This window comes from Mycetomoellerius zeteki, unplaced genomic scaffold, assembly GCF_001594055.1.
Source record: "Mycetomoellerius zeteki isolate Tzet28-1 unplaced genomic scaffold, Tzet1.0 scaffold98, whole genome shotgun sequence".
Classification (NCBI taxonomy): Eukaryota; Metazoa; Arthropoda; class Insecta; order Hymenoptera; family Formicidae; genus Mycetomoellerius; species Mycetomoellerius zeteki.
Genome location: NW_017258021.1, coordinates 361,608 through 388,384, shown reverse-complemented (window position 1 = coordinate 388,384; position 26,777 = coordinate 361,608). Strand labels below are relative to the sequence as shown.

The 26,777-nt window shown below is 32.8% G+C and overlaps 4 protein-coding genes across 10 annotated transcripts in view; 1 reads left to right on the top strand and 3 right to left on the bottom strand.

Moving 5' to 3' along the window:
- Positions 1-8,298, bottom strand: part of RhoBTB (Rho-related BTB domain containing) — a 25,448-nt gene extending 17,150 nt beyond the window's left edge. For 2 of the 7 annotated variants that reach the window (XM_018460907.1, XM_018460913.1), the window contains exon 1: positions 7,820-8,297. The gene's annotated coding sequence lies outside the window, so the exon portion shown is untranslated. Of the gene's footprint in view, positions 1-3,499; positions 3,901-4,399; positions 5,031-7,819 lie in introns of those variants that run through there. The other 5 variants (XM_018460912.1, XM_018460910.1, XM_018460911.1 and 2 more) reach the window with 5 other exon arrangements.
- A 4,864-nt stretch (positions 8,299-13,162) lies between these two features.
- Positions 13,163-20,306, bottom strand: LOC108730933 (alpha-tocopherol transfer protein-like). The gene is made up of 8 exons (XM_018460914.1): positions 20,285-20,306; positions 19,035-19,378; positions 15,623-15,865; positions 14,888-15,047; positions 14,528-14,708; positions 13,759-13,944; positions 13,558-13,663; positions 13,163-13,326 (listed from the first exon to the last, which is right to left on the bottom strand). Exons 3-8 carry the CDS (start codon positions 15,759-15,761, stop codon positions 13,163-13,165), a joined length of 936 nt encoding a protein of 311 aa, XP_018316416.1. The 5' UTR covers positions 15,762-15,865; positions 19,035-19,378; positions 20,285-20,306.
- A 466-nt stretch (positions 20,307-20,772) lies between these two features.
- On the top strand, positions 20,773-21,517 carry LOC108730965 (uncharacterized). Its single transcript, XM_018460971.1, has 2 exons — positions 20,773-20,941; positions 21,031-21,517. Exons 1-2 carry the CDS (start codon positions 20,871-20,873, stop codon positions 21,443-21,445), a joined length of 486 nt encoding a protein of 161 aa, XP_018316473.1. The 5' UTR covers positions 20,773-20,870; the 3' UTR covers positions 21,446-21,517.
- Positions 21,518-22,172: 655 nt separating this feature from the next.
- Positions 22,173-23,786, bottom strand: LOC108730829 (uncharacterized). Its single transcript, XM_018460756.1, has 3 exons — positions 23,591-23,786; positions 22,570-22,815; positions 22,173-22,434 (listed from the first exon to the last, which is right to left on the bottom strand). The coding sequence occupies exons 1-3, from the start codon at positions 23,668-23,670 to the stop codon at positions 22,173-22,175; spliced, it is 588 nt and encodes a 195-aa protein (XP_018316258.1). The 5' UTR covers positions 23,671-23,786.
- Between the last annotated feature and the right edge of the window lie 2,991 nt (positions 23,787-26,777).

Here is a 26,777-nt window from a genome sequence, read left to right as displayed (position 1 = left end):
AACTATCTCAATTTTCACTCTTTAGAGTGAGATTCGACTTCAAAGGATTTAGAGAAAATATTTACGAAATAAAAAACATGATAGATCAAATTAATGGTTCCAAACAAATACATATTTGCATTTAGTAAATATTTAGCTAGTACTGTTTAAACAAATATTTGGCTATGTTCCAAAATTCACTGCCGATCACTGAAAATCTGTAGTTTACGTTACGTACACTATAGTTTTTCATTACTGACAGTTAATTTTGGAGCCCAGCTTTTATTAAAATTTAATATGCATGTACATTTTTCTCTCAGTGTACTATCTTACTCATTCTAACTCATTGAAATTGGCAAAAACGACAGGCCAATCAAAAGTCTGTCATCTCGCGGCCAGATTCTATTACAGGTTTCGAGTGTAAATCAATCCGGCCGAAGGACGGTCCAAGTCCAAAAGTGGACCTTGTTCACGAAATATTAAAATGATACATCATGCGCATTATGCGTGAAACGGGATACACCCCAAGAATTGCGCGCGGGGTCAACGAGCTACGTAACGGCTGAGCCGCGTCCGTTGGCCGTATTAATTAGGTAAACGGTGTTCTTATTCCCGACCTCTTTCAGCGGTTAATCACGGAACTCTCTGCGACGATGAATTCGCACACAGCTCCTTTACGCGGTATATACTCCGGAAATCGTATCATATCGCATGTCGTGTATCACCTGTCGATAGCGTCTTGTATCTACGTCGCGTGGCGTCTATCACGTTTCCGACGTCCCTATTTGTGCCTGTCTCTCCGACATCGCCGTCGATCGGGAGAAGAAACTGACAATGAGACACTCCTCTCGCGACACAGGCGATAGGATCGCAAACGGCATTGGCACGCGCCGCTTAAATCGCGATACACGCAGCAATCGGTGGCGGTCGTTAGGGTAAATGATCACGAATATGCCGCAACGCCGAGCGATACGACGCGTCTCATATAATGTTAGAGGGAGGGCATAAATCAATTTTTAACTGTGCCGCGGCTGTGGGTCGACGGTCGAGTTCCGATCTCCATTGGTACGCCGTGCGTTCCAGCGAACGGTTACTCGAAGCGTAATCGGTTCCATGTATCGCCGCGAACAGCCAATTACGAGGAAATACACAGAATTGTTTGAGGAAATGACCGTGGCGACGAGGAAAGCCAGGTACAATAAGGTTGTTGGAGTAATAACAAGATTATTACGATGAGAACGAAATATATTAACCACTCACAACGGCGAATGGAGGTAGCAAATCGTTCGATGAAATAATGTAGGCGGAAAGAACGGTTTTGCTGAAGTACCCAGTTGAAACAACAAAAAGTAATATAACATCGATGTTATAATTTCGCGCTCACTAATATAAATGTAATATAATTCATCGTATTACTATTTAACGAAATAGTTACAATAGCTGCGTACAGTAAAAATAGCATCACCTTTGCAATTGTTGCCAAATTTTTTAAGCAAGTTCTTCAGATTTGATCAAATATTGAGAATAAATTTGTGATTAACATGTAGATGTTCATAAATTTTTTTCAGATTTTTTAACAGTATAGTTTTCTTTAAATAATTTTTTAAAATAGCTTAAATTCTTATGAGAAGAAAGGTTTTCAATAATTTAATTGTAAATAAAATATAAAAATTTTTAAGAGTTATATGAATATAAAAGAATAGAATTTAATGAAATGTTCTTGAATTACTTAATTCTTTTTAAATATGACGTCACACTAGTGAAATGTCGTTTCCACCAGAATTATCAACATCTAAATTAAATTTAAACGATAGTATAAACAATTTTTCTTTTCCACATCAATATTTTCCGCAATAATATTTACTTTTATTATTAAAAAAATATTTTTGAATAACAAATTATAGTTATACTGTTAACATTTTATTTATTATTTATTTTTTAGAAAATAGTAATGGCATTTGCATCCTTCGTGCACTTGTATTAAAATAAAAAATGTCACACATGAATCCCCTCCATTTTTTTAAACTTGAGAATCTTCTTAATATGAATCTTCTTATTATATTTAGATCCAGTCAGAAACTAAAGACAAGACCAATCATACAATATTAAAGAATTTTACAATAATTATCAAGCTGCTTTTTCTGTTGAACGCGGATTGTTGAATGCGAAATATAACATTGATGTTGTGATTACTTTCAATTGGTGTCGACTGATGTGTCTAAAAATTTAACTAGGTACAAATCTGAAAATAATTTTGTTGAATTATGAAAATAATTCTGTAGAAGTTGTGTGCTAGAATGTTAAAACTTTCAATAAAATAGCATTGCTTATCATGCTTGAATTTCCTGTAGAAAGTAGAATACACAAGTCATCATAACGTCAAAATGACGTCAAAGTGGCTCGACAAATACTAAAAATTACTTTTCAATCAATAACGATTCATTTTAATATCAGTTTGACATTATCGTGACTTGTTCTGTTTAAGGAATTATTTTGAAGTCCAAATTTTCAAAACGATACCTAAATGTTTAAATTACTTCAGTAACATCATTCTTTCTGTATACATAATGTAAAACGTACATGATGTATGTATATAACGAAATGACACGTTGTGTATGCCCACGCTGCGCGTGGCACGTGTGTGTGGCATATTAACTAACACGCGCTAATGTTAATTCTAGCCGCAATGTTAACGATCCTAACGTTCATGGCAACATTAACGATCGGGAGGCCGGGGCGCCGCAAGTTCGAGGCTCGCCTCTGCATCGCGGCGGGGACGTTCGCACTCACCTCACATTGCAGACAGTGCTCTCTTATATAAGTTAAAAGCGAGACGGACAGATAGCTGAAGAGAGAGAAAGAGAGAAGTTAGAGATAAATAGGTGGAATAATAGTCACGACCACACGGCGCGTAACGCGCACCGACGCCAAACACGGTGACGTTCAATTGAGCACCTAAATCCCGTTGCGATCGTTTTTCCTCTCGAATATCAGCGTGGGATGCAGGCGTCGCGAGAGAGAATTTCGTCGGGACGAGTGGTCTTCGACTCGCGAATACGTCACAAGTACCGCGCGAAGTGCAGCTGGAACGAAGACAACGACGCCGATTATGACTTCGTTCTGCCGGAGTACGGTGGACCTACGCGTGAACAATTTGCATTAAGTGCCTTCTCGACACTCTTGCTGACATTTCTCTCCAACGTATATTTCCGCCGAATGACATCGAGGAAATTACAAAAATCATGTAATACGAGCTAGCATGTAATCTAAGCTCTTTCTCTTTTCTCTCTCTCTCTCTTTCTCTCATTCTCTTTTTTCTCTTGATGACAGCTGCACTTCAGCTAATGAATGCTACGTGAATACACGCGACGAGTTTGGTGAGGAAACACATTCTCTCGCGCGAGTATAGAGTGTAGAATATATATATATGCATATATATATATATATAATTGACTGCGTAGCGAAGAGAGAGAGAGAGAGAGAGGAGACGGAGTTCAGTCGACGCTCGTCGAGAAATTACCCGCGTGCAGCACTCCCGCCTGTTGACGATGGGGCCGACTCGAGCGGATGTCTCCCTTATCAGTGCCAGAGTAAGGGCCGGAGTTCCCTCCGCGCAGAGTAGGCGAACGCGGATTGCACCACGTCGCGAATCGCGGTGTAACGGTAACGGGTAAAAGTCTAACGATCGCCGCTTCTTCGTACCTCCCGTCTGCGACCGCCGTCGTCAGTCGGAGCGCGGCGACGGACTAGAAGCTGCAGCGGCGGCACATCGCGCAACCAGGACGTTCCACGCAAGTTCCAGCTGACGTCCTGACAGGGCGGGCGTTCGAGGAGGGGCATTCCACCGTGGCGAGGAAGGAAGAAATACGTCCCGTGCACTCTCTTCGGACCGAAAACGCGCTCCGCATCAGACCTTTACTCCGACACCCGGATTAACGATTTGTGCTCGGATCGGCGATAAATTCGCCGATTCTCCCTTTTTTTTTTAGCGAAGGTCACGAAGAAGAATTTCCTCACGCGCACGTTCTCCAATGATTTCCTACGATCTCGCGACGAGATATTAATCGTCACGCAACTTCCAAGTGGACGAGCACGTCAACACGCGATCGGAGAGAGACCCCCGTTTTCTAGATCTGACGTTTCTTTGACTCGCAAGCCCGCTTTGCGCATTCACCACCCCCCTACGATTTCCTACCCTCTCTCTCGGCCATTCGGTCAATTCGTTCCTCTCTCCGCCTTGCCCTCAGGCGAATAAATCACGAGGGCGCCGATTAGCGTCCACGAATCGACGCGCACGGATCCCTCCACGCGGAGAGGACACGTACACATCGAAGAATCGCTCGTTCGAGCGTGAATCGAGTAGAACTGCGCACCACCTGTCAATGACTGACCGCTCGAACGCGAGTTCGAGTTGACCCACCTCCTGCTTACGAGAGCCGTCGGCCGATCGAAGCCTCCGCCACCACCGTCGAGGCTGACTCTGTCGCCACCACGCGTTGCCGTCGAGGCTCGGCCAGGTGGACGACGTGGATGATCGGACGTCGCGCTGCCGTCATGTCGACGCACGTGTACCGTGCGCGGTGTATATCGGCCGCAAGCAGCCGCGAAACCGGCGGTGCAGAGACAATGGGAAGATCGCCGTCGTCGACGGGCGTTCGCTCGGTGCTGCCCCGATGGCCATCGACGACGATGAGAACGTACGTACAACGGGTTGGGGTAGAATAAGGGTAGGGAGAATGGCTCTAACGCGCCGGCGGATGAAGCCTAGAGAGGGAACGCGAGAGATCACGAAGAGAAAGATGAGAGAAAGAGAAAGAGAGAGAACTCGAACAGCGGTTGCTGAGACGGGTCAGACAACACCCGGCCAACTGCACATCGCTGAATGAACCCACCGTGACCCCGACGTCCCCGACGTTCTCCCGCATCCGAACCACAACCACCCCTTGGTACCCATCGTCTCCCTCGTCCGCCTTCTCCTCCCCGTTTCTACCTGACTTCCCGCCCATCGACGTGATCTTGGTGTTATTTTATACATAAACGCGTCTCGCAACCCACCGTTCGTCCCTTCAACAATATCTTTCTCTCGCGAGATGTGCAGCGATATGCTACACAGTATATACTGATTTCACTTCCTAAACCTCTCCCTAGAGAAATACCATTTTTAAAGAAGTTCTCTGAAATAATCTTGCAACGACGTGCTCTTCTTCAGATTACATTTCTCAAATAATCTCTGAAATTCAGTCTATTGCGTTATAATTACGATAATTGAAATAATTTTTCACACTTTGTTGCTTCTTCTTTGAGATTTATATCTGATTAAATCGGAATCATCTTCGCTAATTGAACTGTTGAAGTATGAATGTGTAAGAAACCGTTACCTCATTTGAGCAGCGAGGGTATATCTATCGTTTTATATCGGAAGGTTTTAGATAAGTGAAGAAGTAAAAGAAATGAAGGAGATTAATTAATTTGTTTATCTGACAAATTTGCTAGAGAGAAAAAGGTTGCAGGTTAACATCTCTCGTTTAGGAAGTTATTTGATGGTGCTGCGCAATAGCAAACTTATTATTATTTATTTCTTCTTAATGAAAGAGAGGGGCGCTTACGAGCGCACTCATATTGAAACATTATTCGCTCTACTATGTCTTCTATGAGTCAGACCTTATCCTCCCTCCCCTGATATAGCCATTCTATATCTGTTTCTTGTCAGTGTCAATAGCTGTTAGCAACACTTAAAGGGTTTGATCATCGTCAATGGAATTTACTGAATGGAACTCCGAACAGCCTCATCCAGCTCGAATAGAGCAATAAGTTAACTTATTCTCAACCGTATAATCACTCTACTCTCTTCCTTTTCCGATTTCAACCTTATTGTTAGTAAGCTGAAATTAAACGAGCGTCTGGTCTTCAATTAATATGATCTCTATTCTATAAGAATTATCAAAAGATTATAATTATAATTTTTTTAATACTGATTGATAATATAAATAAGATATAAATGCTTATATAATGTTTGTATTTAAAACTATTAGCAAAAATATGAAAAAATATATTTAAAATTGAATTTTATTTAAATATGTATAAGTGCGCGCGCGCGCGTGTGTGTGTGTGTGTGTGTCAATACATATATATAACACTTACATTATATCTATATAAATTAAATACAAAATTATCTTTGAAGCTACCTATTAAAACATTTTTGTTTCAAACAATAAGATAATGATAAAATAAAAGATTGTTACATTGTATTATGACACCAATAACATTCCTTTCAACAGTAAAGATAATTTACTGCTAATGAGCGACAAAATAGCCATCGTAAGTGACTGGTTGTGGAGTAACAAACTTTATCCCTCATTCAGTAGGCAATGTGCATCGGTATCGATATTGGCACCTTATTTAACCATCACGCGCATGTTGGATCCGTTGTGACGTCAAGGGGGCGAAAAATCAATCCACCCTACTGCCGCGCTGTGCGGCAGGGATGTGACTGTGTGCGCGATCCACCACCATCCACTCCACATCGTTGCTGTTAATTGTTACAGAGGTCACGTTCTCGAATGTAATAGCGAAACAATGAAAGGCTTTTATAGGGTTTCAGCAATACAACGAAGACACGCAAAAGTGCACCGCGTTTACCTCGCAACTCGCAAACTCCGGCTGATTGCGAGGAAACCAATGTTTATCGACGCGACCGAGATCGACCGCAATTGTGGATCACGTGCATCTTCGTTGACACATCACGTTTCATCGCGCTGAATAATCATCAATCTGTCGATGCAAATCAACGTATCGTAAATATTATACCTTCGAGTACCGCAATAAAAATCAGTTACTTCATTAACGTGTTTTTACGCAGGGTTTGTTTAAAATAAAAAACTGTTTTAAATTAAATTACTGTAATTCTATATTAATAATCATTTTCGTTAATTTCATACATATAATTACACTTTTTTCAATATGAAGATATATCTGGAGTATATGTCTTTTTGATGTCATTGCTATTTTTTTTTAATTTACGAATATATTACGACTTAAGTAAATTAAGTATTATCTGTTATCTCTAAGTAGAATAAATTATATTTAAAAGAAGAGCAAACATGTTATGACTGAAGATAGTCAAGAAGTCTTCTTCATTTATTATTTTTTAATCATTCTTTATATCTGAAATCTCCAAAGTCACACAGTAAAAATATTTTGTATTTATATTAAAATTAGTCTTTGTTAAAATTTTTGCGTTGAATGTTAATGTTAATGTTTATTTAATGTTAATTTAACATATTATTAATGTTAATTTTACTAAAGAATTGCTTACAAATTGTGACAGTGTTATATTTTTTTGTTAATTGTTTATATATAATATTTGTATTATTTCCTAACATATTTCCCTTGTGTTAAATTAATAAATTTAATGTCCATATATTCATAGTTGTAGATCGATCCACGATTAATCCTCATTTCAAATGAGTAGGTTTGAACCAAAGTTTGAATCAATCGGATTTATTAAATCGTGGTTTGAAGAGCGTTTTTCAAATGAAAAATCAATTTAAACCTAATTAAATCGAATCTCAGATTAAATTACGATTATGAATACGATCCTATGTGGATTATTTGAAATGCGTAAAATTTTAAACAAATTTTCCAGCTGTGCATCAAATTTGTCTTTAAAAAAATACAATCTTACTGTATATAGTAAACAAATGTTTATACGTACTTCTTGTAAGTCCTACGAAAATTGCGGTAGAGACAATAAAGAATGCATGGTATATATTCGTTGATGGTATTTAACCGATTAATTAATTGCCCTGACTTTCGACACGTACACGGTAATAGTACTTACATAACACAGCGGGAGACCGGCAGGAAGTCTAATACGTGAAATTACACGAACACGCGTATAATGGTGATCGCGTGTCTTGCACGTACCAATAAGCAGTGACAAACACGCGTTGAGGCAATCAAATGCAGCAACGTGTGTCCTCCCACGTAATCGCTTCTCTCGCCAAGTCGACTCCACGTGAAATTCCTTCGGCCGACTGTTCGGCTGCAACTGAAATCGCGACACGGAAAACGGCGCCTTATACGCGATGAGGCATTAATGCGTTGACTTCAACCGCGGAGGACAAATATGCGACCCATTGATAAGTAATCCACGTTTGACGCACGTCGCACTTTGTGTACATTACGATACCTGAGCAACGATGTATTCGTCCACGGAACTAACTGGTCTGCCACGCAGTTTACATCGCGAAGTTTACCTTGAAGTCAATGGAAGGGGACCTTGAGAGATTGTTACGAGTACTATTTTCGATCTCCGCAGGAATCAGCAAATAATAGGGTAAGGTGATACACAATTTTGAACATGGTACATTCTGAATAAAATCAGATTTGAATCCAATTTTCAATTCAAATTTGATTTTTTTCTATTTTGGTACCCTTCAGTACCCTCCACACAAAGAGAAGGTTACCAAGCTTGAACTTCAAACATTGGATTCAAATTTTATTTCATTCGAAATTGTACTACACTACTCTATCATCTACTTGATAAAATAACTGATAAAATTCCAGTATAACATTACGTTTTCTATGAATATATTACCGTTCTATGCATACATTAACTTCTTAAAATTACACACTTCTTGTTTACGCATATTTTAAATATTTCATTTGTATATCAAGATTACTGTATTTCATCTTTTCTACTTTTGTGAAAAGTATAGAATTACAGGAGGACGGGGGGAGATTCTTTTCTTATTACTTACGAATAGCAAGCATAATATTCTGATACGAACGATAAATATGTATATATAGTATCGATTGAGATACTTGGACGCTTATATAACGTACGCAATATAAACAACATGTGGATATTTATACATGCAAGCTAAACAATTTTCCGACCTAAGCGGTTTATGACCAGGCGCGCCTCATTGGTATCCGATAGCGATGTACGCGCTATTAATGCATATAATTAGCAAAAAAAAAAACGACACGGAAAACATATTGCGTCGTTCTGTATATAAATATTGACTTGTTTATCTACTACGTTCTTCAGAATTAATGTGCTTGCATAATTAGAATCGCTTCAACCTCAAGCAGAAAAAGTCATCGAAATGGCATCAAACTGGCGCCAAGATAATTATCAAAACATTTTTCGATCAGTTATTATTAATTTTAATTATTGCGTTATCTTGACATTATTGTGACCTGTAAATTTATTAAAAACGCTTCGTATACATATATATGCCGTGTTGATAAAAAAGTGATACAAGTCAGAAATTAGCGTTAAGGTGATAAAGTTTAAATTTTGAAAATTCACATTTAAAGAATGCATATAATAAAATACATCCTGATAAACACTAATTACAAGTAATATATAACGATATAATATCAATGATTAAATGTTATAACACACTCAACAATGCAACTGTTATGTATAGATATATAACACCATGTGTTATATATATATATATACGTTATATTGCACTTATATAGTTGAATACAAAATTATAACATTAATATTATGTTACTTGATGTTTACTGGGATATAATTGAAAGTGTAACATGGAAAGAAAATGAAGTAATGCATATTCATTATCCTAATATATGTTGCTCTAATTTAGAATTTAAAAAATGCTCTACTGAAAAATTGTTAATTTTAAACGTCACTTTTCTATTAACACGCAGCGATATTTCATATCGCGAAAGCAGTTTCTTCGCGCAATAAATACTCGTCTGTACGTATGCATTTTATTTACGTGCGAGGCAACTTGAGCCGCCTTTATTGCGTTGTTTAAGATTCTTCAGGTATGCAGAGCACGCGCGAGGTGAATCAAAACTTGAGTCGTACACGGAGTACAATTATTTATCATCGAATACTGTTATCAATCGCATTATAAACAATGAATGTATCATTTGTGACGTAACAACGTAACAAACTGGAGTAGCTAATGAGGCATAAATAAGACTTTCGCACAAAATCGCCTTGAAAATTATATTTGATAACATCTTAATGCGTACTTTGAGTTTTGCGATACATCAAGATAAAAAAGATAGGAAGGAGCTGGAAATAGACTTCAAGTGGTTAAACAAAAGAAATCAACAATGAACGTGTAAATGATACGTGTAAACAAGGTGTGTGCACCTTGCATTCCTCGACTATCCCCCATTGTGCTCAGAACGAATATTACATTACTGAGACAAGCGTATGAAATGAAGAAAATAATTACACTTAAAAAAGAAGTGTTTAATTTTATAAGGATATTAAAATGTTTTACTCTTGTTTCCGTTTTTTAAACACTTAAAGATATTTTAGTTTTAAACTTTTTCAATAAACACAACACTATGCGCCTGTTTTAAATCCAAACACTTAGTGTTTTGTTTATTGAAAAAGTTTAAAATTAAAATATCTTTTAAAAAACGGAAATAAGAAAACATTTTTAATATCTTAAAATAAACACTTTTTTTACAGTGTATTCAAATAGCAAACAGTGGAAAAAGTTATAATATACGACGCGATTCGCGCTCTTCAACAATACGAGCGACAAACAAACGTCCCTAACACCGTATTCGGCACGAATCAAAGTAGATTCAACAGAGGCATTATTCGATGCATCAGGCCGCGAGCATCATTAGCTTATTAAGTTAGTTAAGCGAGGACGAAAGAAGACAACGTTGTGCATTGCGGCAGTCATAAAGTTACTATCAGACGTCGTTTTAGCTTACTGCGGTATTTCGCCTTGTATTATTTGTACGACAATTTTTTTTATTACTTGAAATTTGCATTTCTATTTGATACTATCTGAAGAAACATTAATAATAGTCATCTCTTGAAAAATATTTTTACGATACATGAAAATATCGTTTTTATATTTTCTTTATGAAGTAGGCGTTACTATTAGACATAAAGTCGATAACTGCAGTATAAATAAGACTAGAAGATTAATTAAAAAACATTGGATACAAGCAAGTGATATTTCGGAATTATTTTTTAACTTTGTATTTATGTATTTTTTAAGCTTTATTTAATTTGTATCATAAATAATTAATTGTCTTGTAAATAATCAGCCTACCAAATTATCAACCAAATTTCTTATAAAATTTCATAACTGAGTTTGTTAAAATAAATTTATACCTTAATAAGGTAATGAAACTTTTGTACTCTATCTTCAATTTGTTATTTAATCTCCATATTCAAGAAATTTTATCATTTAAATGCAAATGGGCGACATTAAAAGATCATTTTTTAAAGGCGACATTAAAAGCATTTTTTAAATTTATTTTTGAGTTAATAAGTTTGAAGATTAAACAAATAAAAATTAAATGTCATTGTGCTTTTACGTTACAATACCGAAATTTATAATTAATATTAATCTGTCCTTTTTATATACTGAGGATAGCCAGATCGTAGCCGAAACGTATATGATCTTATTATTAATGAACAAATTTCAAATATATGACTTTTACTACCAGTATCCTGTGTGTGGCTGTTTGCTTTTTTTATTTATTGTATATAAAAATTAACCGAATAGAATGATGTCAAACTGCAATAGCTTGTAAATTTAATTGTTTACTGGTTGAGAAAAACTCTTTTAAAAATATAATATAAAATATATATAAAAATTTTCATTATCTTCTGGTTTCAAAATTAAAAGTTTATATACAGAATGTCCGGTAAGTTTTGGCAAAACACTCGTGTGTACATAGAACGGACTAAACTGACAATTAATCGAAAAGTCCACTACCATTTTGCAATTTTCGTAATTGTTTTTTAGTTACCCAATGAGTAGAATGTCTGAAATACATATAAAATCTTTAAGATACCTTTAACAGTTTTTTAAAAAACATCTTTAAGATATTTTATAAAGAACTATGAAAGAAATCTTAAAGTTGTCTTATACGTCGATTTTACCGGCTTATTCGACAATCTTTAGAAATTAATATCTCATTCACTACTGCAAAAATTGCAAAATGATAGAGAACTTTTCGATTCAGTTTAGTCCACTCTATCTGCATACGAGCGCTTTGTCAAAACTTATCAGACACCCTGTATAAGATAGCAGATTGATGTTGTAAATGGAATTCTTTAATGATGAATAATATTAGTAAATCACATTTTATCTTTCTAAACTTGCATATACTGATTCACAATTTAAAATAAATCTGCTGAGTCGAAATATGTAAACATGTTTATATTATTTAATGTTACTATACTGTTGGACATATATAAAAGTAACATAATTCACAGATAATTTATGATAAATGCGTTTTATGATCTTTGTTACGTTGCATAAAATAAGCCGGAATAAATTGATTTAGCTGACAGGCTAGTACAAGACGTTTAGACGCCCACTATTACATCGATAACTGTATCTGGGTCATGCAAATTATAGCGCTCAACTTTTTTTAAATGTTATACTCAACAATTACAGTTTTTGCATATAATTGTGTAATTTCTTTTTTCCTCGTTTCGTACGTATATCTTCATTTCATAAGACGATGTATGTATTGAAATTGTCGTGAGATTGCTTTCAAAAAACAGTTATGTATTGATGTTTTATATGCATTGATTTTTTAAATATTTTTTAAGCACGAAATATTTATTAAAAATTTTATTTTTCTTATTTTATTATTACATATGCTTTTAAACAAAAAACATATGTAAAGGCATTTATTACCATATTTTAAATTATTTTATAAATTTTATTAAAGTTGAAATAAAAATAAAAATAATTTTAAAATATGTGTTTAAGAAATACACTTCTATAACACACAACGATAAGCATAGAAGTGGCGCTATCTATAGACTAGTATCATGAAATACGAGAATATGAGCTTTTTTGTTCATCGGATAATAAACTGATGTAAATTCAAAATATAAAATTTTATAAATAAAAATAAAACTTTATTAAATGTTTTGCAAATTTTTCTTCTTAGTAACAAATAGCTTAGTAATAAATGTGTTTTTAAATAAAAAATTAGTCTTATAGGTTCTCAAATAAATTTTTATTTTATTTTCCAAAGAGTGCGCTAAATTCCACGTATGAGGTACATACAATTTTATTTTTAAAAATATAAAATCATTACTGCTTTAAAAACCGTAATTTCATTAAATTTCATTTTATTTATTAGTTGATTAAAATTATATGCTAATTTTAATCGAATTTTTATAATAAGAATATCATTAATCTATATTCAACTTTCGAAATGAACCTTGAGTTCCTTCGATGTCCATTGCAAGACAGGATGATTTCGATTCCGGTAAACGAGCCTTCTCATTTATACGACTCAACTTTTCATCCCGTAGAAACCAATCTCTATTCTTTTCAATTTTTTCTTGCCATGCATCTATAAATGAGAGAAATAAAGTGTAATATTGTATATCATATAAACCTAAAAACTGTTCTTACAATTTTATGAAATTGTATATATTAATATGATAGAAACTTAATTAATGAAGATTTTGTTTATAAATATATTTTTATTTATAAACAATACATGAAGCAGAAACGCTTTTATAAAGATAAAATTAATATTGTTTAAAATACACGTATAAAATAAAAAAGATTATGTATTTACCATTTAATTCTTGAAAAGTGCCTGCTTTGCCACCCCATTCATTAGGTAATACATCTTTGTTCATGTAAACATATAATTCTTCCGCACCACCGTTAAAAAATTGAAACTGCAAAGATAAAAAATTTATACTTATGTGCATTTTTCGTTCGTTTCTCAATCTCATTTACCTAACAATTACTTTATTAAAACCTTTAGCATTACCTTTTGAGTCAATTTTTCTTTTAAAAGTGGATAAAATATATTGATTACACCAGTGATGAACGACGGTGCGTGAAGAAAGTGAATGCAAGACAATCGGAAAGGCATACTATCTTGCACCGCCAACATTGCCCGCTTTACAATAGATTGCGTCGGAATGAATTTTGTGAAGTGGGCCATGCTAGATCCCTAAAAAACAAATTTCTTTTAAAATGAATTACGGATATTTTATATTTATATTTGATGATAGTCACTGATGAACAATTTAGGAATAATTCATACACCTTTGAAGATTAAAGCAATAATATGGAGTAAAAAATTAGAAATGAAAAATTTCTTTAATGAATTTACACCATTTAATTTTTACTTACTAGATTTCGTTAATAAAGCTACCCACAATCATTTATTTTCGAAGTAACAGCAACATAACTAGATGGGAGTGTATTCGATGTACTTTGCGCTTAAGTGCAACTTTCCCACAACTTTATACCCAACCATATATACATATAATATGTATATATACATGTATATATATATATATATATTCCTTAAAATATCAGCATATGAATTTGTTATATCGTAAAAAGTTACATGTATTAAAGCAACGGATATTTCGCTTTAACGAAATTTAAACTTATTGAAATAATGTCAAAGATTTATTAAAAATAATGTCCTAGATAAATTATGATATTAATAATTATGATTTTGAGATTGTAAGAATAACGATAAGATACAAAATAAAAAAGATGTCGAAATAAAAACACTATCATACCTCGAGATCTATGATTATAATATTGGACAAACAGAATTCTTCCATCAAACGTATATCAAGTATCATTAAAATACGTTTCACTAACGCTTGAAACGAAAATTTTTCCACGTCGGTGTCACGTAATCGACAGATGATGACACGGTACCCTTCCTCAGTTAATGATGGCAGGATGAAATAATCTCTAACAAAAATATTTGTTTAGAAACACATGCAACAGTAAATTTAGTTAAGACTTTCCGATTTGTCAATTTAAAATTAGCTATTTTAACTCCTTTTTTAGTCAATTTCGTGACAAAATCTAAAATTTATTTACGTTATATTGAAGAAGTTTCGAATATCAAAAATCTAAGATTTATTTACACTCTATTGAAAGAGTCTCGAATATCTTGAGACAGCGGATCGCGAGCGGTGAAAAATTCCGGCAAGGATGTTCGGACGGTGTAGTATCTTTCCAAGATTAATTTACACCTCTCAATGCTGTTCTTGCAATTGAAAAGAAATCTCTCTAGTTTGTTGTCGTCTGTAATAAATGAAAGATGTATGTAAAGATCACATTCCTTTACGCAAAACTTCACACATTTTTTGTTAAATGTATGTAATTGTATTTAATTTGAAATCTCATTGTTGGCAGGAATTTTATTTTTCTCTATTTTAATAAATATTTGCAATTCTTGCTAAACGGATTATTTAAAATTTAAAAAAATATGTAACATTTAAAAAAATTTGAATACACGATAGATATAGTATTTTTGAAATATTACAAAAACATATATATCTCCTCTTGTTTCGATGTTACACGCTTAAAAAAAACATAAAAGTCAATTTTTTCAAATATGTGTTTCGTTATCTTAATAATGTACATAAAAGCATTTATAAAAAAATACAAATCTCTTAACTTATAATATGTATATCCAAAGCTCATCAAAATTGACAGGAAACGTATTTGAGTTTGTTTCCCTATTAGTTTAGACATTTAGGTTAAATACTTTTCAATATTTTACATATTATAATTAATATATTTGAAATTATACTTTTATATCCATTAAAATAACACATTATTTTATCAACATGATTATGAGTAATTTAAGAACAAACCTATGTGATTCGGCAAATGCGGCTGTTTTGAAAGCCATTCTCGAAGCGCTCTGATATCTTGTTTTCTCATTTTCGGATCAGATGGAAGTTCCTTGTCTATACGTTTCTGTTGCGCCGGCGTTGGTGGTAACAACGTCATGATTTTCTGAGACAATCACTGAATCGATATTGTTGTCTAGCCACAGATGCAAGGATTGCAAGATTTGATGCAAGAGAAGAATAATTCTGATAGTATGATTGTTACTGTAATGGAAATCATATAAATTTATTTTTATTAATATAAGTATTTATTTTTATTAAATATGAGTAGAAAATGTCTATATAAGTAAACAATATATTTATAAGGCAATAACCCGTATACATTTTATCCGAGAAACTTCCTGCATGAGAATGTTCTTAGAACAAACAGGACATTTTCTGGAATGTCTTTAGTACCTTGGGAAATTTGTGCTGGGAAAATATAATTTACAAACAATTGAAATGTGCCAACAAAGTTAACAGAAAATGTATTGATTCTGGATCGAGTCCTCTTCATTGTAGAAATCAAACACAAACTACTGAATTTTCAGTAATTTTTTACTATTACCGACTATATTCAGTAGTTTATATTTAGGGTTGGCAAATAACGTGTTACTTGTAATGTCATTACTTTGTTGAGCGTTATCTTATTACGATAATGATTTGGTAATGATATTGTGAATTTTTTATGACGGTGATGGTAACATCAGAGTTAGAAAAGTCAATCGTTATTTCGTAACGTTGAAAGAGTCACTCGTTACTGAAAAAAATAACTCCTAATTTGTAATACGTTGCTTTTTACTCGCTGCTTGTAACTTTTTACGCGTTACTAGTTACTTATTACTTTTTTTTCAGAAAATAACGCGTAATAGTGACAAGTTACTTTTCAAAGTAACTCTTCTAACCTAAGCACAATCTTAGCGTTTATACACTGAAAGAAAAGATTGGCTGCTGCAGCAAATTAGATGGTAAAATATGTCATAGCATTTTTAATTGGTTGCAGCAACCAATTTTTGATTGCAGCAGCCAATTGAAATCCTATACAGACATTGCGGATAGGCGAACGCAACCAAAAATTGGCTGTATATATAGTGAAATCTTCTTCATTTTTTCCTGGGTAGCGTTACCGTCATAAAAAATTATAACATTGTCATTAAATTGTTTACTATAAAAAGTAACGGCAAATTAATTGAAAAATAACGTTTGCCAATCCTGTTTGTACTTCACTTCTACACTAAGATTAAGAAAGATTCAAATCCAATAGTTTGTACTTGACTTCCGCACTGACATTAAGGAGGACTTAAATCCAGAGTTAAAACGTTTGTAGACAACTTGGTGATAAGTACATTCTAATTATTTGTTAATTATATTTTATCGTCTTATAAATCTATTATTTACGCACCAACAATCGCGGATGCTCATATAGGCATTTTAATTGTTAGATTTGATTTATTTTTCAGTCACAAAATTATTTTTATTTTTATTTATTTTATTTTTATTACTATTACAATCATTTTGTTATTTAATATAAAATTTTCACAATTTATACACACTTAGGATGTTATTTAATATAAAATTTTCACAATTTATACACACTTACAATGTAGCAATTTGATAGATTTTTTAACACTTTAGCATAACTTACAACACATATAAAACACTAAAGTAATAAACTTGCTGGAGTGTTGTAACATTTATTTAAAAAAAAACGTACAATTTCGCTAATCATTGATATTTGCTGGATGATACAGGATTACATCTATCGTTTGTTTTCACATTTTTCCTATCAGAATAGGTAAAGATAGCACTAAGTCATACATCTTAACAATTCGGTTTTCTCATTTTGACGAACAAATATTTGATCACAAATTGCAAATATCATGATAAACGGAGTTTTATAGTCAAAAAATTTTGAAGTATCAAACAGAATGCAGAAAACGTATAATTTAGATATTATTCGTGTCTTTTCTACTGTTTTTGTGCTAGTATCGCTAATTTACACATATCATATTTCTGCAGAGGTTATAATTTACACATTTAAATTAGCCGTAATATCTAGGTACTTAATTACGCGCATATCAATCAGCAATTTATTTACTGATGCAAAGACGTTTCCGTTCAGTCTCAATGTTAAACGTAAACGATATTTATCTCTTTAAAATATATGCTTAACGAACGAAGGTGAAGTAATAAAGGAAATAACACAGTACATGGGCGAGTCAGAGAAACTCAAGAGAGAGCGTACGTAACGTGAATTCGATTTTGCGGATGACCTCATTTCAATTATTTCCAAATTTTGAATGCGCAATTTTTTTAAACCGATTAGTTCACGACAATTCTCCGTTATCGCGAATAATGTTCACGAAAGATGGAGAATTTAAACATATTTATTACTGCGCTTTCAATAAAATTAAATTTAAATTAAAAAATTAAATTAACACCAGTAAATTAAATTTTCCATTTTTATTTTTTCAAATTTGTCTTTAAATTTGAATATTTATTACATTTTTCATGTTACGTAAGCTACAAAGCAAAATAGTTCAAATAGTTCGTAATTATTAATCAATAAATTTTCGCTATTGTAATAACTTAACTGCGAAAAGAAAGGACGATACGAGCATAACCGACTAATTAATCTTGATCTTTTTGATAATTATAATAAGATTTTATATGAAGATTGTTGGAATAAAAACATTACAAATTTCTAATTTAAAGTCTAAGTAATTTGCAAGCAATTCCAACCAAAGCAAGTTGCAACTTGATCTGATTTTCATATAATTATATCACGTTTATCAGCAATATTACAACTGCAAATAATATTGCTAATAAACCGGAGAAAATTGGAGTGGGTAATATACATAAGAGAAATTTTATGTTAGAGAAGATAGGATAGTAGTAGAATCTCGAGAAGATAAACAAGTAAATATGAGTTGATATAGGAATAACTATATTAGATAAGAGATAATTACAAAATACGAAAATGAAGATATAAGATGAATGATCGTGCATTTCCCTTCTTTTGAATGAATAAATGTGAAATTAAACTTGCCTGATTGGAAAGCTAATAAAGTAACATTTTAAATATTAAATTTCTTTAATCTAAAGTCTATGTAATAAAAATAAATTTTATACAAATTTTATAAGGATAATGTAAAAAAAGGTTTTTAAATTCTATATGTAAATATTATTCTGTAAGACCAAGATAAGATATACAATTCTATTTTTTTCATAAACCCTTTTTAAAAAAATAGATTTTATCGAAGAATTAAAAGAAAGCAATTTAATGAATTCTATACATATTTACAATTTTATATTATATTTTGTATCATTATTTATATTATAGATTGAAAGGAAGCACGTTTCGAAGATCGATCTTAGATATTACGACACTTACCTCGCAATAGATGGCGAAACATCACACAGGCATGATGCAAAAATCACAGCACACATGTATGTTGCATTATGGAGGCCAACTTGAAGAATGAAGAAGTACCTTCTGCAGTTCCTGTCCGCTTAGGATTTCTATCTGCTTGAAACAAAACGATTCCTCTCCTCCTCGCGCTAGTTATACACCAAGTTCCCTACCATTCAACATTGTACACGTACACATATAACATGCCGCATATGAAGAAAATTCACGTACACAAGCTCTTAACACCTAATAAATGCGTGATTAAATAGAGAGTGCGAACTGTATATCTCGACGTTTTCGTAACGAAATTTCGCCGACGTGACCAGCTTACAAAGTAAACCAGTAGGTTACAATTATTGATTTCATATGAAGGTAATAAATTTTGGGAGACTTTTTGAAGAAACACTCACTGGGATAAACAAGCGATCTGCGGAAGAATTTGTACTTTGCTAGATAAAACATTAATTATACCAAATTACCAGTTTAATATACATAATTAAACACATATAAATATGTATTTATGTATTTTCTCGCTTCTGATGTCACAATCTGAGATAGTACCCTAATAGCATAATTACATCATCAATATTTAACGAGTATAATCGCCAATAAATTGCAACTGGGATAGTAAGTAAACAGAAGCCTTAACGTTAAACAATCATTAAAATATTATTAGTATATGTTAACAGGACAGAGGTTGTGAAATCAACAGTGATCTAGATCTTAAAAGCAAATCATTAGCTGAAGAAAAATGAGTGTTTAAAAGGCGTTGTTTAATTATTACTATTACTTTTCACTTCATAATTAGTTTGCAAAGTAAACCAGAATTATAATAAAGTCATTAATATATTAGATGTATAAATTAATTCTCCCAACATTTAATAAACTGCAGCACTTACAGCGTTAACATTGTAATACGATATTATCAACAAATGCACTGTAAAATCAACAATCTAATCACGCAACATTCAAGGCACAAATATAAAATTTAGCTGGATATAATTTATTATTACTTATACTCAAAGTGCTCTAAACTACAGCTTTCTGGTTAAACATTAAAAATTAGCAAATTACACAGTTTGAAAGAATGCAAGAATAAGTAGGTTAAATTCTTTACACTTGAAGCACAAAAGCTTATCAAAGAAAAACACAGCTGCATAACGCGATAATCTCTAACATCCCAAGTTATTTGGAAATCAACGATTGCGTTTAAAAATTATAGTGATACTTACATTTCGTGATGTGACATAAAATCAACGAAAATTTTAGCTCCGTTTTCAGCCATTTTTCTTCATCTTTTAGTTCCATCTTTTTTTAGCTTATCTTTTCTTTTAGCTCCATCTTTTAGCTCCATGATGGAATTAGACCATGGAATTCATAAAAAAATCTATGATGAAATTAGGGCGCGTTCACACCTTGACGGAAAAGCAGAAAGCGGAAAAGCAGCAGTTAATCAGAACTCGCGCTGATAGTCGACAATTTCAGCTTTTTGTACTACTTACTACCAGCTCGAGTTGTGATTGGCCACTGCTTTTCCGCTTTTTGCTTTTTGCTATTTTACTTTTCCGTCAAGGTGTGAACGCGTCCTAACACTATTTTTAGCATATTTTTAGTGTTGCAGTTGACAGGCTTGACAGGCTTAATAGACTTATACTTCATATGTTAATCATTATTATACGTTGTTATTGTATGCATGTAATTTGCGGCGTCGATGATTGGGGTAATTTTATTATTAAATCTAAAAAAATCAAGTTTATCAATTGGAATATGAACCTGTAAACGTCATCGTAAATCACAAAATGCGAAGTTTCTCACGAGATGGTGGACTGTATTACTATATGCAACAGCGCTTGCATAACATGCATCTGGTGTATCCTCTTTTCGGTATGGTACGAGCTCGTAAAAATCGTGGGTTGCAAACGATACAAGTGTTTGTTCTGTGTGTGTTTCTTTATTTAAATTATTCCTCTTTTCTCAGTTTTCCAAGATTTTCAAAGAATCTTAGAAGAGTGGATTCGAGCGAATGTTGCGTACGTAGAAAGCCGAAGCAGAAACATCGAAAAGTACGTTCGCACGATTTTCCGAGATGCGTGAAAGCTGACTCAGATTATGCGCGACGGAAATTCAAAAATTCTTCTTGTTTTGAACGTAATCGTAAAGATCAACAAGAATGTCAATTGTACCATAGGGAAAAAATATGCGCTCAATCAGGAGAATGTCGGAACATGCATCAGTGTACGCTGGAAAAGAATAGGAAAACCTCACTAATATGTAACAAACAAGCTGAACATTCGAATAGTTACAAGTCGGATGATTCTTTAAACAAGAGGAATAGCACAAATGCAAATTTAAAAGCAAATAAAAGCGAATATCATGTTTGTAAAAGATCTTGAGGTAAAAACAAGGGGCATCAAGAATTAAAAATAAAAGTGGATTATAACAATGAAATAAAAACGTCGAACGATGAAGAACAATGTTGAACAATTCTTTCAACAATAAAATCAATAACTATATCGATTAAGTGAGAGAGAGAGAGAGAGAGAGAGAGAGAGAGAGATATGTACTATCTTTAAAATCATTCGTATTCATTAATTCTCCGCAATGTAAAACTTTAAAAGGAATAATTAATTTTTTTATTGTGAATTCTAATAGATAAATTTAAATGTATAAAAGAATAAGTAAAATATAATTTAACTTCTGTGATAATAAAAACTCGTTAAAGTTTTCACAAATGCAAGTATATAGGAATCTTTTAGACTTTTATACAATACACAGAACAATATAAAAATTTGCACTGAAGTTCGAAGATCCAGATTACAGACAAAGGGTGAGAATTTTACATTGCCGATGGAGGTTTAAGAAGAGCTATTTGTCCATATATATTTGTGTTTTCTTTTAAATAAACTTGAATACAACAAATAAGACTAAAAATTTTGAAATGTTAGGCTTTTGTCGGCATTTTCCAGTCATATAATTTCCATGTAAAATTACATGCATTTTTTTCAGTATATAATCTTCATTTATGTTTATAAAATTTCTGTTTTTAATCTTTATCTTAAAATTTAAAATGTCTATATAATAAGTTTATATCGTTAATTTATTAATCTGTTACAAAACAATTTAAGAGTCAGTAGTAGCTATGTTAGCTTTGAAATTTTGCTCAACATTATAATCACGCTTCTTGTCTGCAATATCTTTTTGAATGACAATTTCTTTAAAAGGAGCTCTCACTGAATTAATATCAAGATCGTTGTCGACAATCTGCACAACTTTTTGGACTGTTGAAAATTCCATTACGACCGTTGACTTTGTATCATTTATCGTTTGAGAAGCCTCTGACATTTTGGCCTTTTCATCGAACTTTCTTACTTCCAGTCCATCTCTGAAATGAATATTCAATATAAACAATAATAAATTGTAAATTGATATTAAAAAAATATATTAAAAGCAAGTATTGTAGCAACATAAAAATAGGAAAATAAGTAAAGAACAATAATATAAAATATAATTTTTTTACATGAATGATATATTCTGTTTGCTTCTTTTTTTATATTCCAGATCTTTAGACCTATTCTTCTGACTTTTTTTACTTCTGTACTTGCTACCATTTATACCAGACTTGCTAACTTTAGCATAGCCATCAAAATCTGATTTCCTTGACTTTTTGGCAGTTTGTAGAGTATAGTTCTTCGATCTCTTTGAATCGAATTTTTGTTGAGTAGTAGTTTTTCTAGGACAACAACGATGACCCTGATATTGCCACCTGATGTGCAACAAAATTATTAATAGCACATATATTTTAATATTTAAGGGATGCTGACGTGACGCCCGAAGTTTATCAATGTCGATAAAACAAATTTTCAATTCTAGTTAAATGAAACATTACATTATACATTTTTTGCTTTGCTATATCCTATATATCATATAAAAGCAAGATTACGCCGCTATATACTCAGATCGTACTTTTCTGTTTATTTTTCTTGTAAACTTAAAAATCATATGAACTAGAAAATAAATGCCTATAACGGTCGAAGCTGGATCTTTAATGTTTAAATAATTCAATGTGAATTTTATATATATGCTATATATGTACATGCATATATACCATATTTGTAGTCATTCGAACCGCGCGCGAATTGGTCCAATTTAATTTAATTTGTGATATTATTACAGTAGTTTAATTACATTTATAAGTCCGGAAAACCAATTCGAGAGTCCTATTAAATATATATTGTTTATTTTAAGATTATTATTGTTAAAAATCAAAATTTCAAGATCTCATTATATTCTTATATATTCAAATGTATGTGAGAAACTATTTTTTGTTTAAATATATATACTTGGAATTGTTTATATTATGTAAGGAAGTAACCTGTATGATAACAAAGAACTGCAATTTACAATTTTATTTTTGTTTTTCATATGTAATTTATATAATAGTTTCCCACAACTATTTGTATTTTTTTCTTTTATTCATACATTTTAGGAATAACAATCACGCACAATTGCAACAAAAAAAGCAGTTTGTAAAAAATTACCATAATGCGCAGGTTGTTACTGTGGAACTGAACATAAAAATACAATTCAGCACTGTCAAGACTATTAGTGATTCCAGCATGATTTGCCAACATTTTCCCTCATATGAATAATTTAATGCTCGCTGTCACTTTACATGAAGGTAACAATTATTGGTAATTTTTTTACAAAATTTTTTAGGAATAACAAATAGACAGCCGATACATATTCACTTTCAATAACGACATCATTAATGTCAATTTTATTGTACCTTATGTTGCTAATTATACTATGTTCAGAGTGAGCTAAAATATTAAATGCAGAAACAGACTAAATTTACATATATTACTAATTTTTCGTATTAAATGAATTGACAAATAAAATATAAAATATTTTCCTATATATTAATGAATAAAATAATTTTACAGTTATAATAAAGTAATATTAATTTAACTTTAAAGTAATTTTAAATATTAAGTAAAACTGTTATATAAAACATTTTTTACACATTATACTTCATATCGTAGAAAAATAAAAGTCGCTAGAATTTTTATTGATTATCGTCGTTAAAGAAACTCAGATGTGCTCTTGCGCATTCATTTCTAAGCCAATAAAAACGTGATACCATATGCCGCCATATTGCCACGGTTATTATTATATATACTATTTGAATTAGTGGGATAATTTGAATATATATATATATATATGTAGCGGAGAAATTTGAATAATAGTAAGCGTTTGCTTTGCAAGAATTTTAAAAAAATTTGTGACGCCATATTTTATATTTGGGGTTAATAGTAAAGAAGATACTAGTAATTTACAAGTTTAAAGTAGTCTACATATTCATGTAGGTTTGAAAAGATATCTGTGTATCTAAAAGAGAGAGAGAGTCTGTGGAGAGTTTTATATTAAGGAAGGTAGGTAGAGATTTTCGGTTGTTACTGCAGTTTATAAGAATATATCCTGCTTTCTCTCTTAATCCTCCGTGAACCAGGTGGAAAATCAACGTGGATCAAATATGGGTGTATCTCATATCCCATGCTATACTTCATTATAAATATACTATAATTTAGTATGATTGGTAACAACGCACTCTCCAGTTGCACGAAATCAGCAAAACATATAAGCGGTACTTTTTAAGAAGTTATAAGTACAGTCTTAAGATGTCACGAACTAATCAGAGGGCCGCATTAGTGTCTTAAGACATTATTTAAGACGGTCTTGAAATAAGAATCGACTATGAATATCGGCCATAGTTACATATGCTATGGTCATAGTCTATGGTTATTGTATTTAACCATAGACTATGGTCATACACTGAAAAAAATGCATGTAATTTTACATGGAAATTATATGTATACGACTAGAAAATTATTTAAATTATATAAATATGCTTGGAAATTTACTGGAAATTGTAAATTTCCAATCATATTTAGGCAATTTTCCAGTCATGAACATGTAATTTCCATGTAAAATTACATGCATTTTTTTCAGTGTAGTTAAATACAACTTAATTTTGCGATATTTTTAAATTTTTCAATAAAATCATTTTGATTTTCATGACGTCAAAATAAAATCATTTTGACTTTCTCTCTCTTTTGACAGGTGTATTCCTTGGGCTAAAGTAATGATCGATCTACTCGTGTGACATATTTTTCAATTTCTGCAGAAATATCTTCGCAGAATTGACAGGTGATCGGAAAGGGAAGATATACAGGAAGTATGTACAGATTATCATAACTGTTGACAGGGGAACCATCCAATCAGTAATCCTGCTATGCCGTAGACCTTCTCTCCGCAGGGGTTCTTCTGTGGCCCTTTGTGAATATCAGGATACACAATGGCGCAGTAACCGCAATATAAAAACGGCGGTCTCGAGATCCCCTGATCTGCGCATCTGTGTGACGTAATATAATGATGATGATATTACGGCTTTTCCCCCTATCTTTCGTTCACGGATCAAACAGCTTTAGCTGCAGTTTCCGATGCCACAATCGGCAGACCACCCTGAATAATCGCGCGCGTTACCGCCCGCGGTGAACGTGCCTGTTGATTTATTTATTCCTTTACTGATTGCGACAATTAATATTATTAACGGAAAATGAGAGAATTATACCAAACCAAAAATAATTTGCTGGTTCGCAAAAAAGGAAGCAAAAATACTTTCCACGTTATCATTTTTTATTATAATTCAAAATTGAATCTTCCCTTACAGTATTGTTTTGTTTATTATAATTTAACTCTGTTAAATTGTTCTGCTAATTTCTATGTGACTTTTAATTGTAATTTATAACTATAAAAATCGTTTAGCAATGATATTAATAACAGAAAACTAATGATCGTTTTTAAATTAACTTTCATCTTGGTTTAACTTACTTTTTATTTTTTCTAGGTCTATAAGGAATTAGAAGAAAGATAAAGTTAAATCGAGATTAAAGTTAATCTATATTAGTAGAAATAAGCATAAAAAATTTAATCAAGGGAAGTGACTAGAAAAAAAGTAACTACACTCAAAAGAAGTTATTTCAAGAAGATTACATTTCATCCATTACTATTTTCGTAACGAACATTTACCTGTCTGAAATCAATATCAACGTTTGCGAGAGTTTTCTTTAATCGAGATGCTACCAGTTCCTTTATACGTGTTCAATTCTGTTTGTGCCCGGGCGTGCGAAAAAATATCTCGATTTTACGCGTTTTTCACAAGTGGCCTATGAATTATCGTAGTTCTTTCATCCTGAAGACGTCAGTTCTCGCGCGTCGAGATCCTCTCTTTAGCTCGCAGACAGCCGTTCCCCGTACAATATCGTGGTCACTTGTCGCTCCATTCATCAGCGACCGCAGGCTCCTCTTTAGCCCGTCACGGCTTAGGAAAAACGAGTAGCTTTTCACTCACCGCCGCGACCGTGCTCGTCACACCGTTTTCTCTCCATGTGCATCGAGAGCGCGCTCTTTCCTCGTGGCGTCCTAATTTATTGGTCAGCGCCATTGTCACCGCCCTTAAACGCGACCACACAGAATGCGGACGACACCTTTATGAACTCCCACGCCATTCACAATTACGAAACCGCCCTCGCATTTTCTTACTCCCGCGTCCCCGCGTATATTGTGAATCCTTCTCTCCCCCTACACACCGATAATCGCGACATCCATTCTTCTCTTTTATGAGTTTAACTTTACACATCGGATAGACACCACGGCCGACGTCGC

Coding starts and splice junctions, on each gene's coding strand:
- LOC108730933 (XM_018460914.1), bottom strand. CDS start 15,761: ATGACGTTGTTACCACCAACGCCGGCGCAACAGAAACGTATAGACAAG. Junction 14,709..14,887: donor CGAGACTCTTTCAATAGAGT/GTAAATAAATCT, acceptor TATTTTTGTTAG/AGATTATTTCATCCTGCCAT. Junction 13,327..13,557: donor CACTTTTCAAGAATTAAATG/GTAAATACATAA, acceptor TCTCATTTATAG/ATGCATGGCAAGAAAAAATT.
- LOC108730965 (XM_018460971.1), top strand. CDS start 20,871: ATGGTGGACTGTATTACTATATGCAACAGCGCTTGCATAACATGCATC. Junction 20,942..21,030: donor TGTATCCTCTTTTCGGTATG/GTACGAGCTCGT, acceptor CTCTTTTCTCAG/TTTTCCAAGATTTTCAAAGA.
- LOC108730829 (XM_018460756.1), bottom strand. CDS start 23,670: ATGCTGGAATCACTAATAGTCTTGACAGTGCTGAATTGTATTTTTATG. Junction 22,816..23,590: donor GTAACAACCTGCGCATTATG/GTAATTTTTTAC, acceptor GTTGCACATCAG/GTGGCAATATCAGGGTCATC. Junction 22,435..22,569: donor AAACAGAATATATCATTCAT/GTAAAAAAATTA, acceptor TATTCATTTCAG/AGATGGACTGGAAGTAAGAA.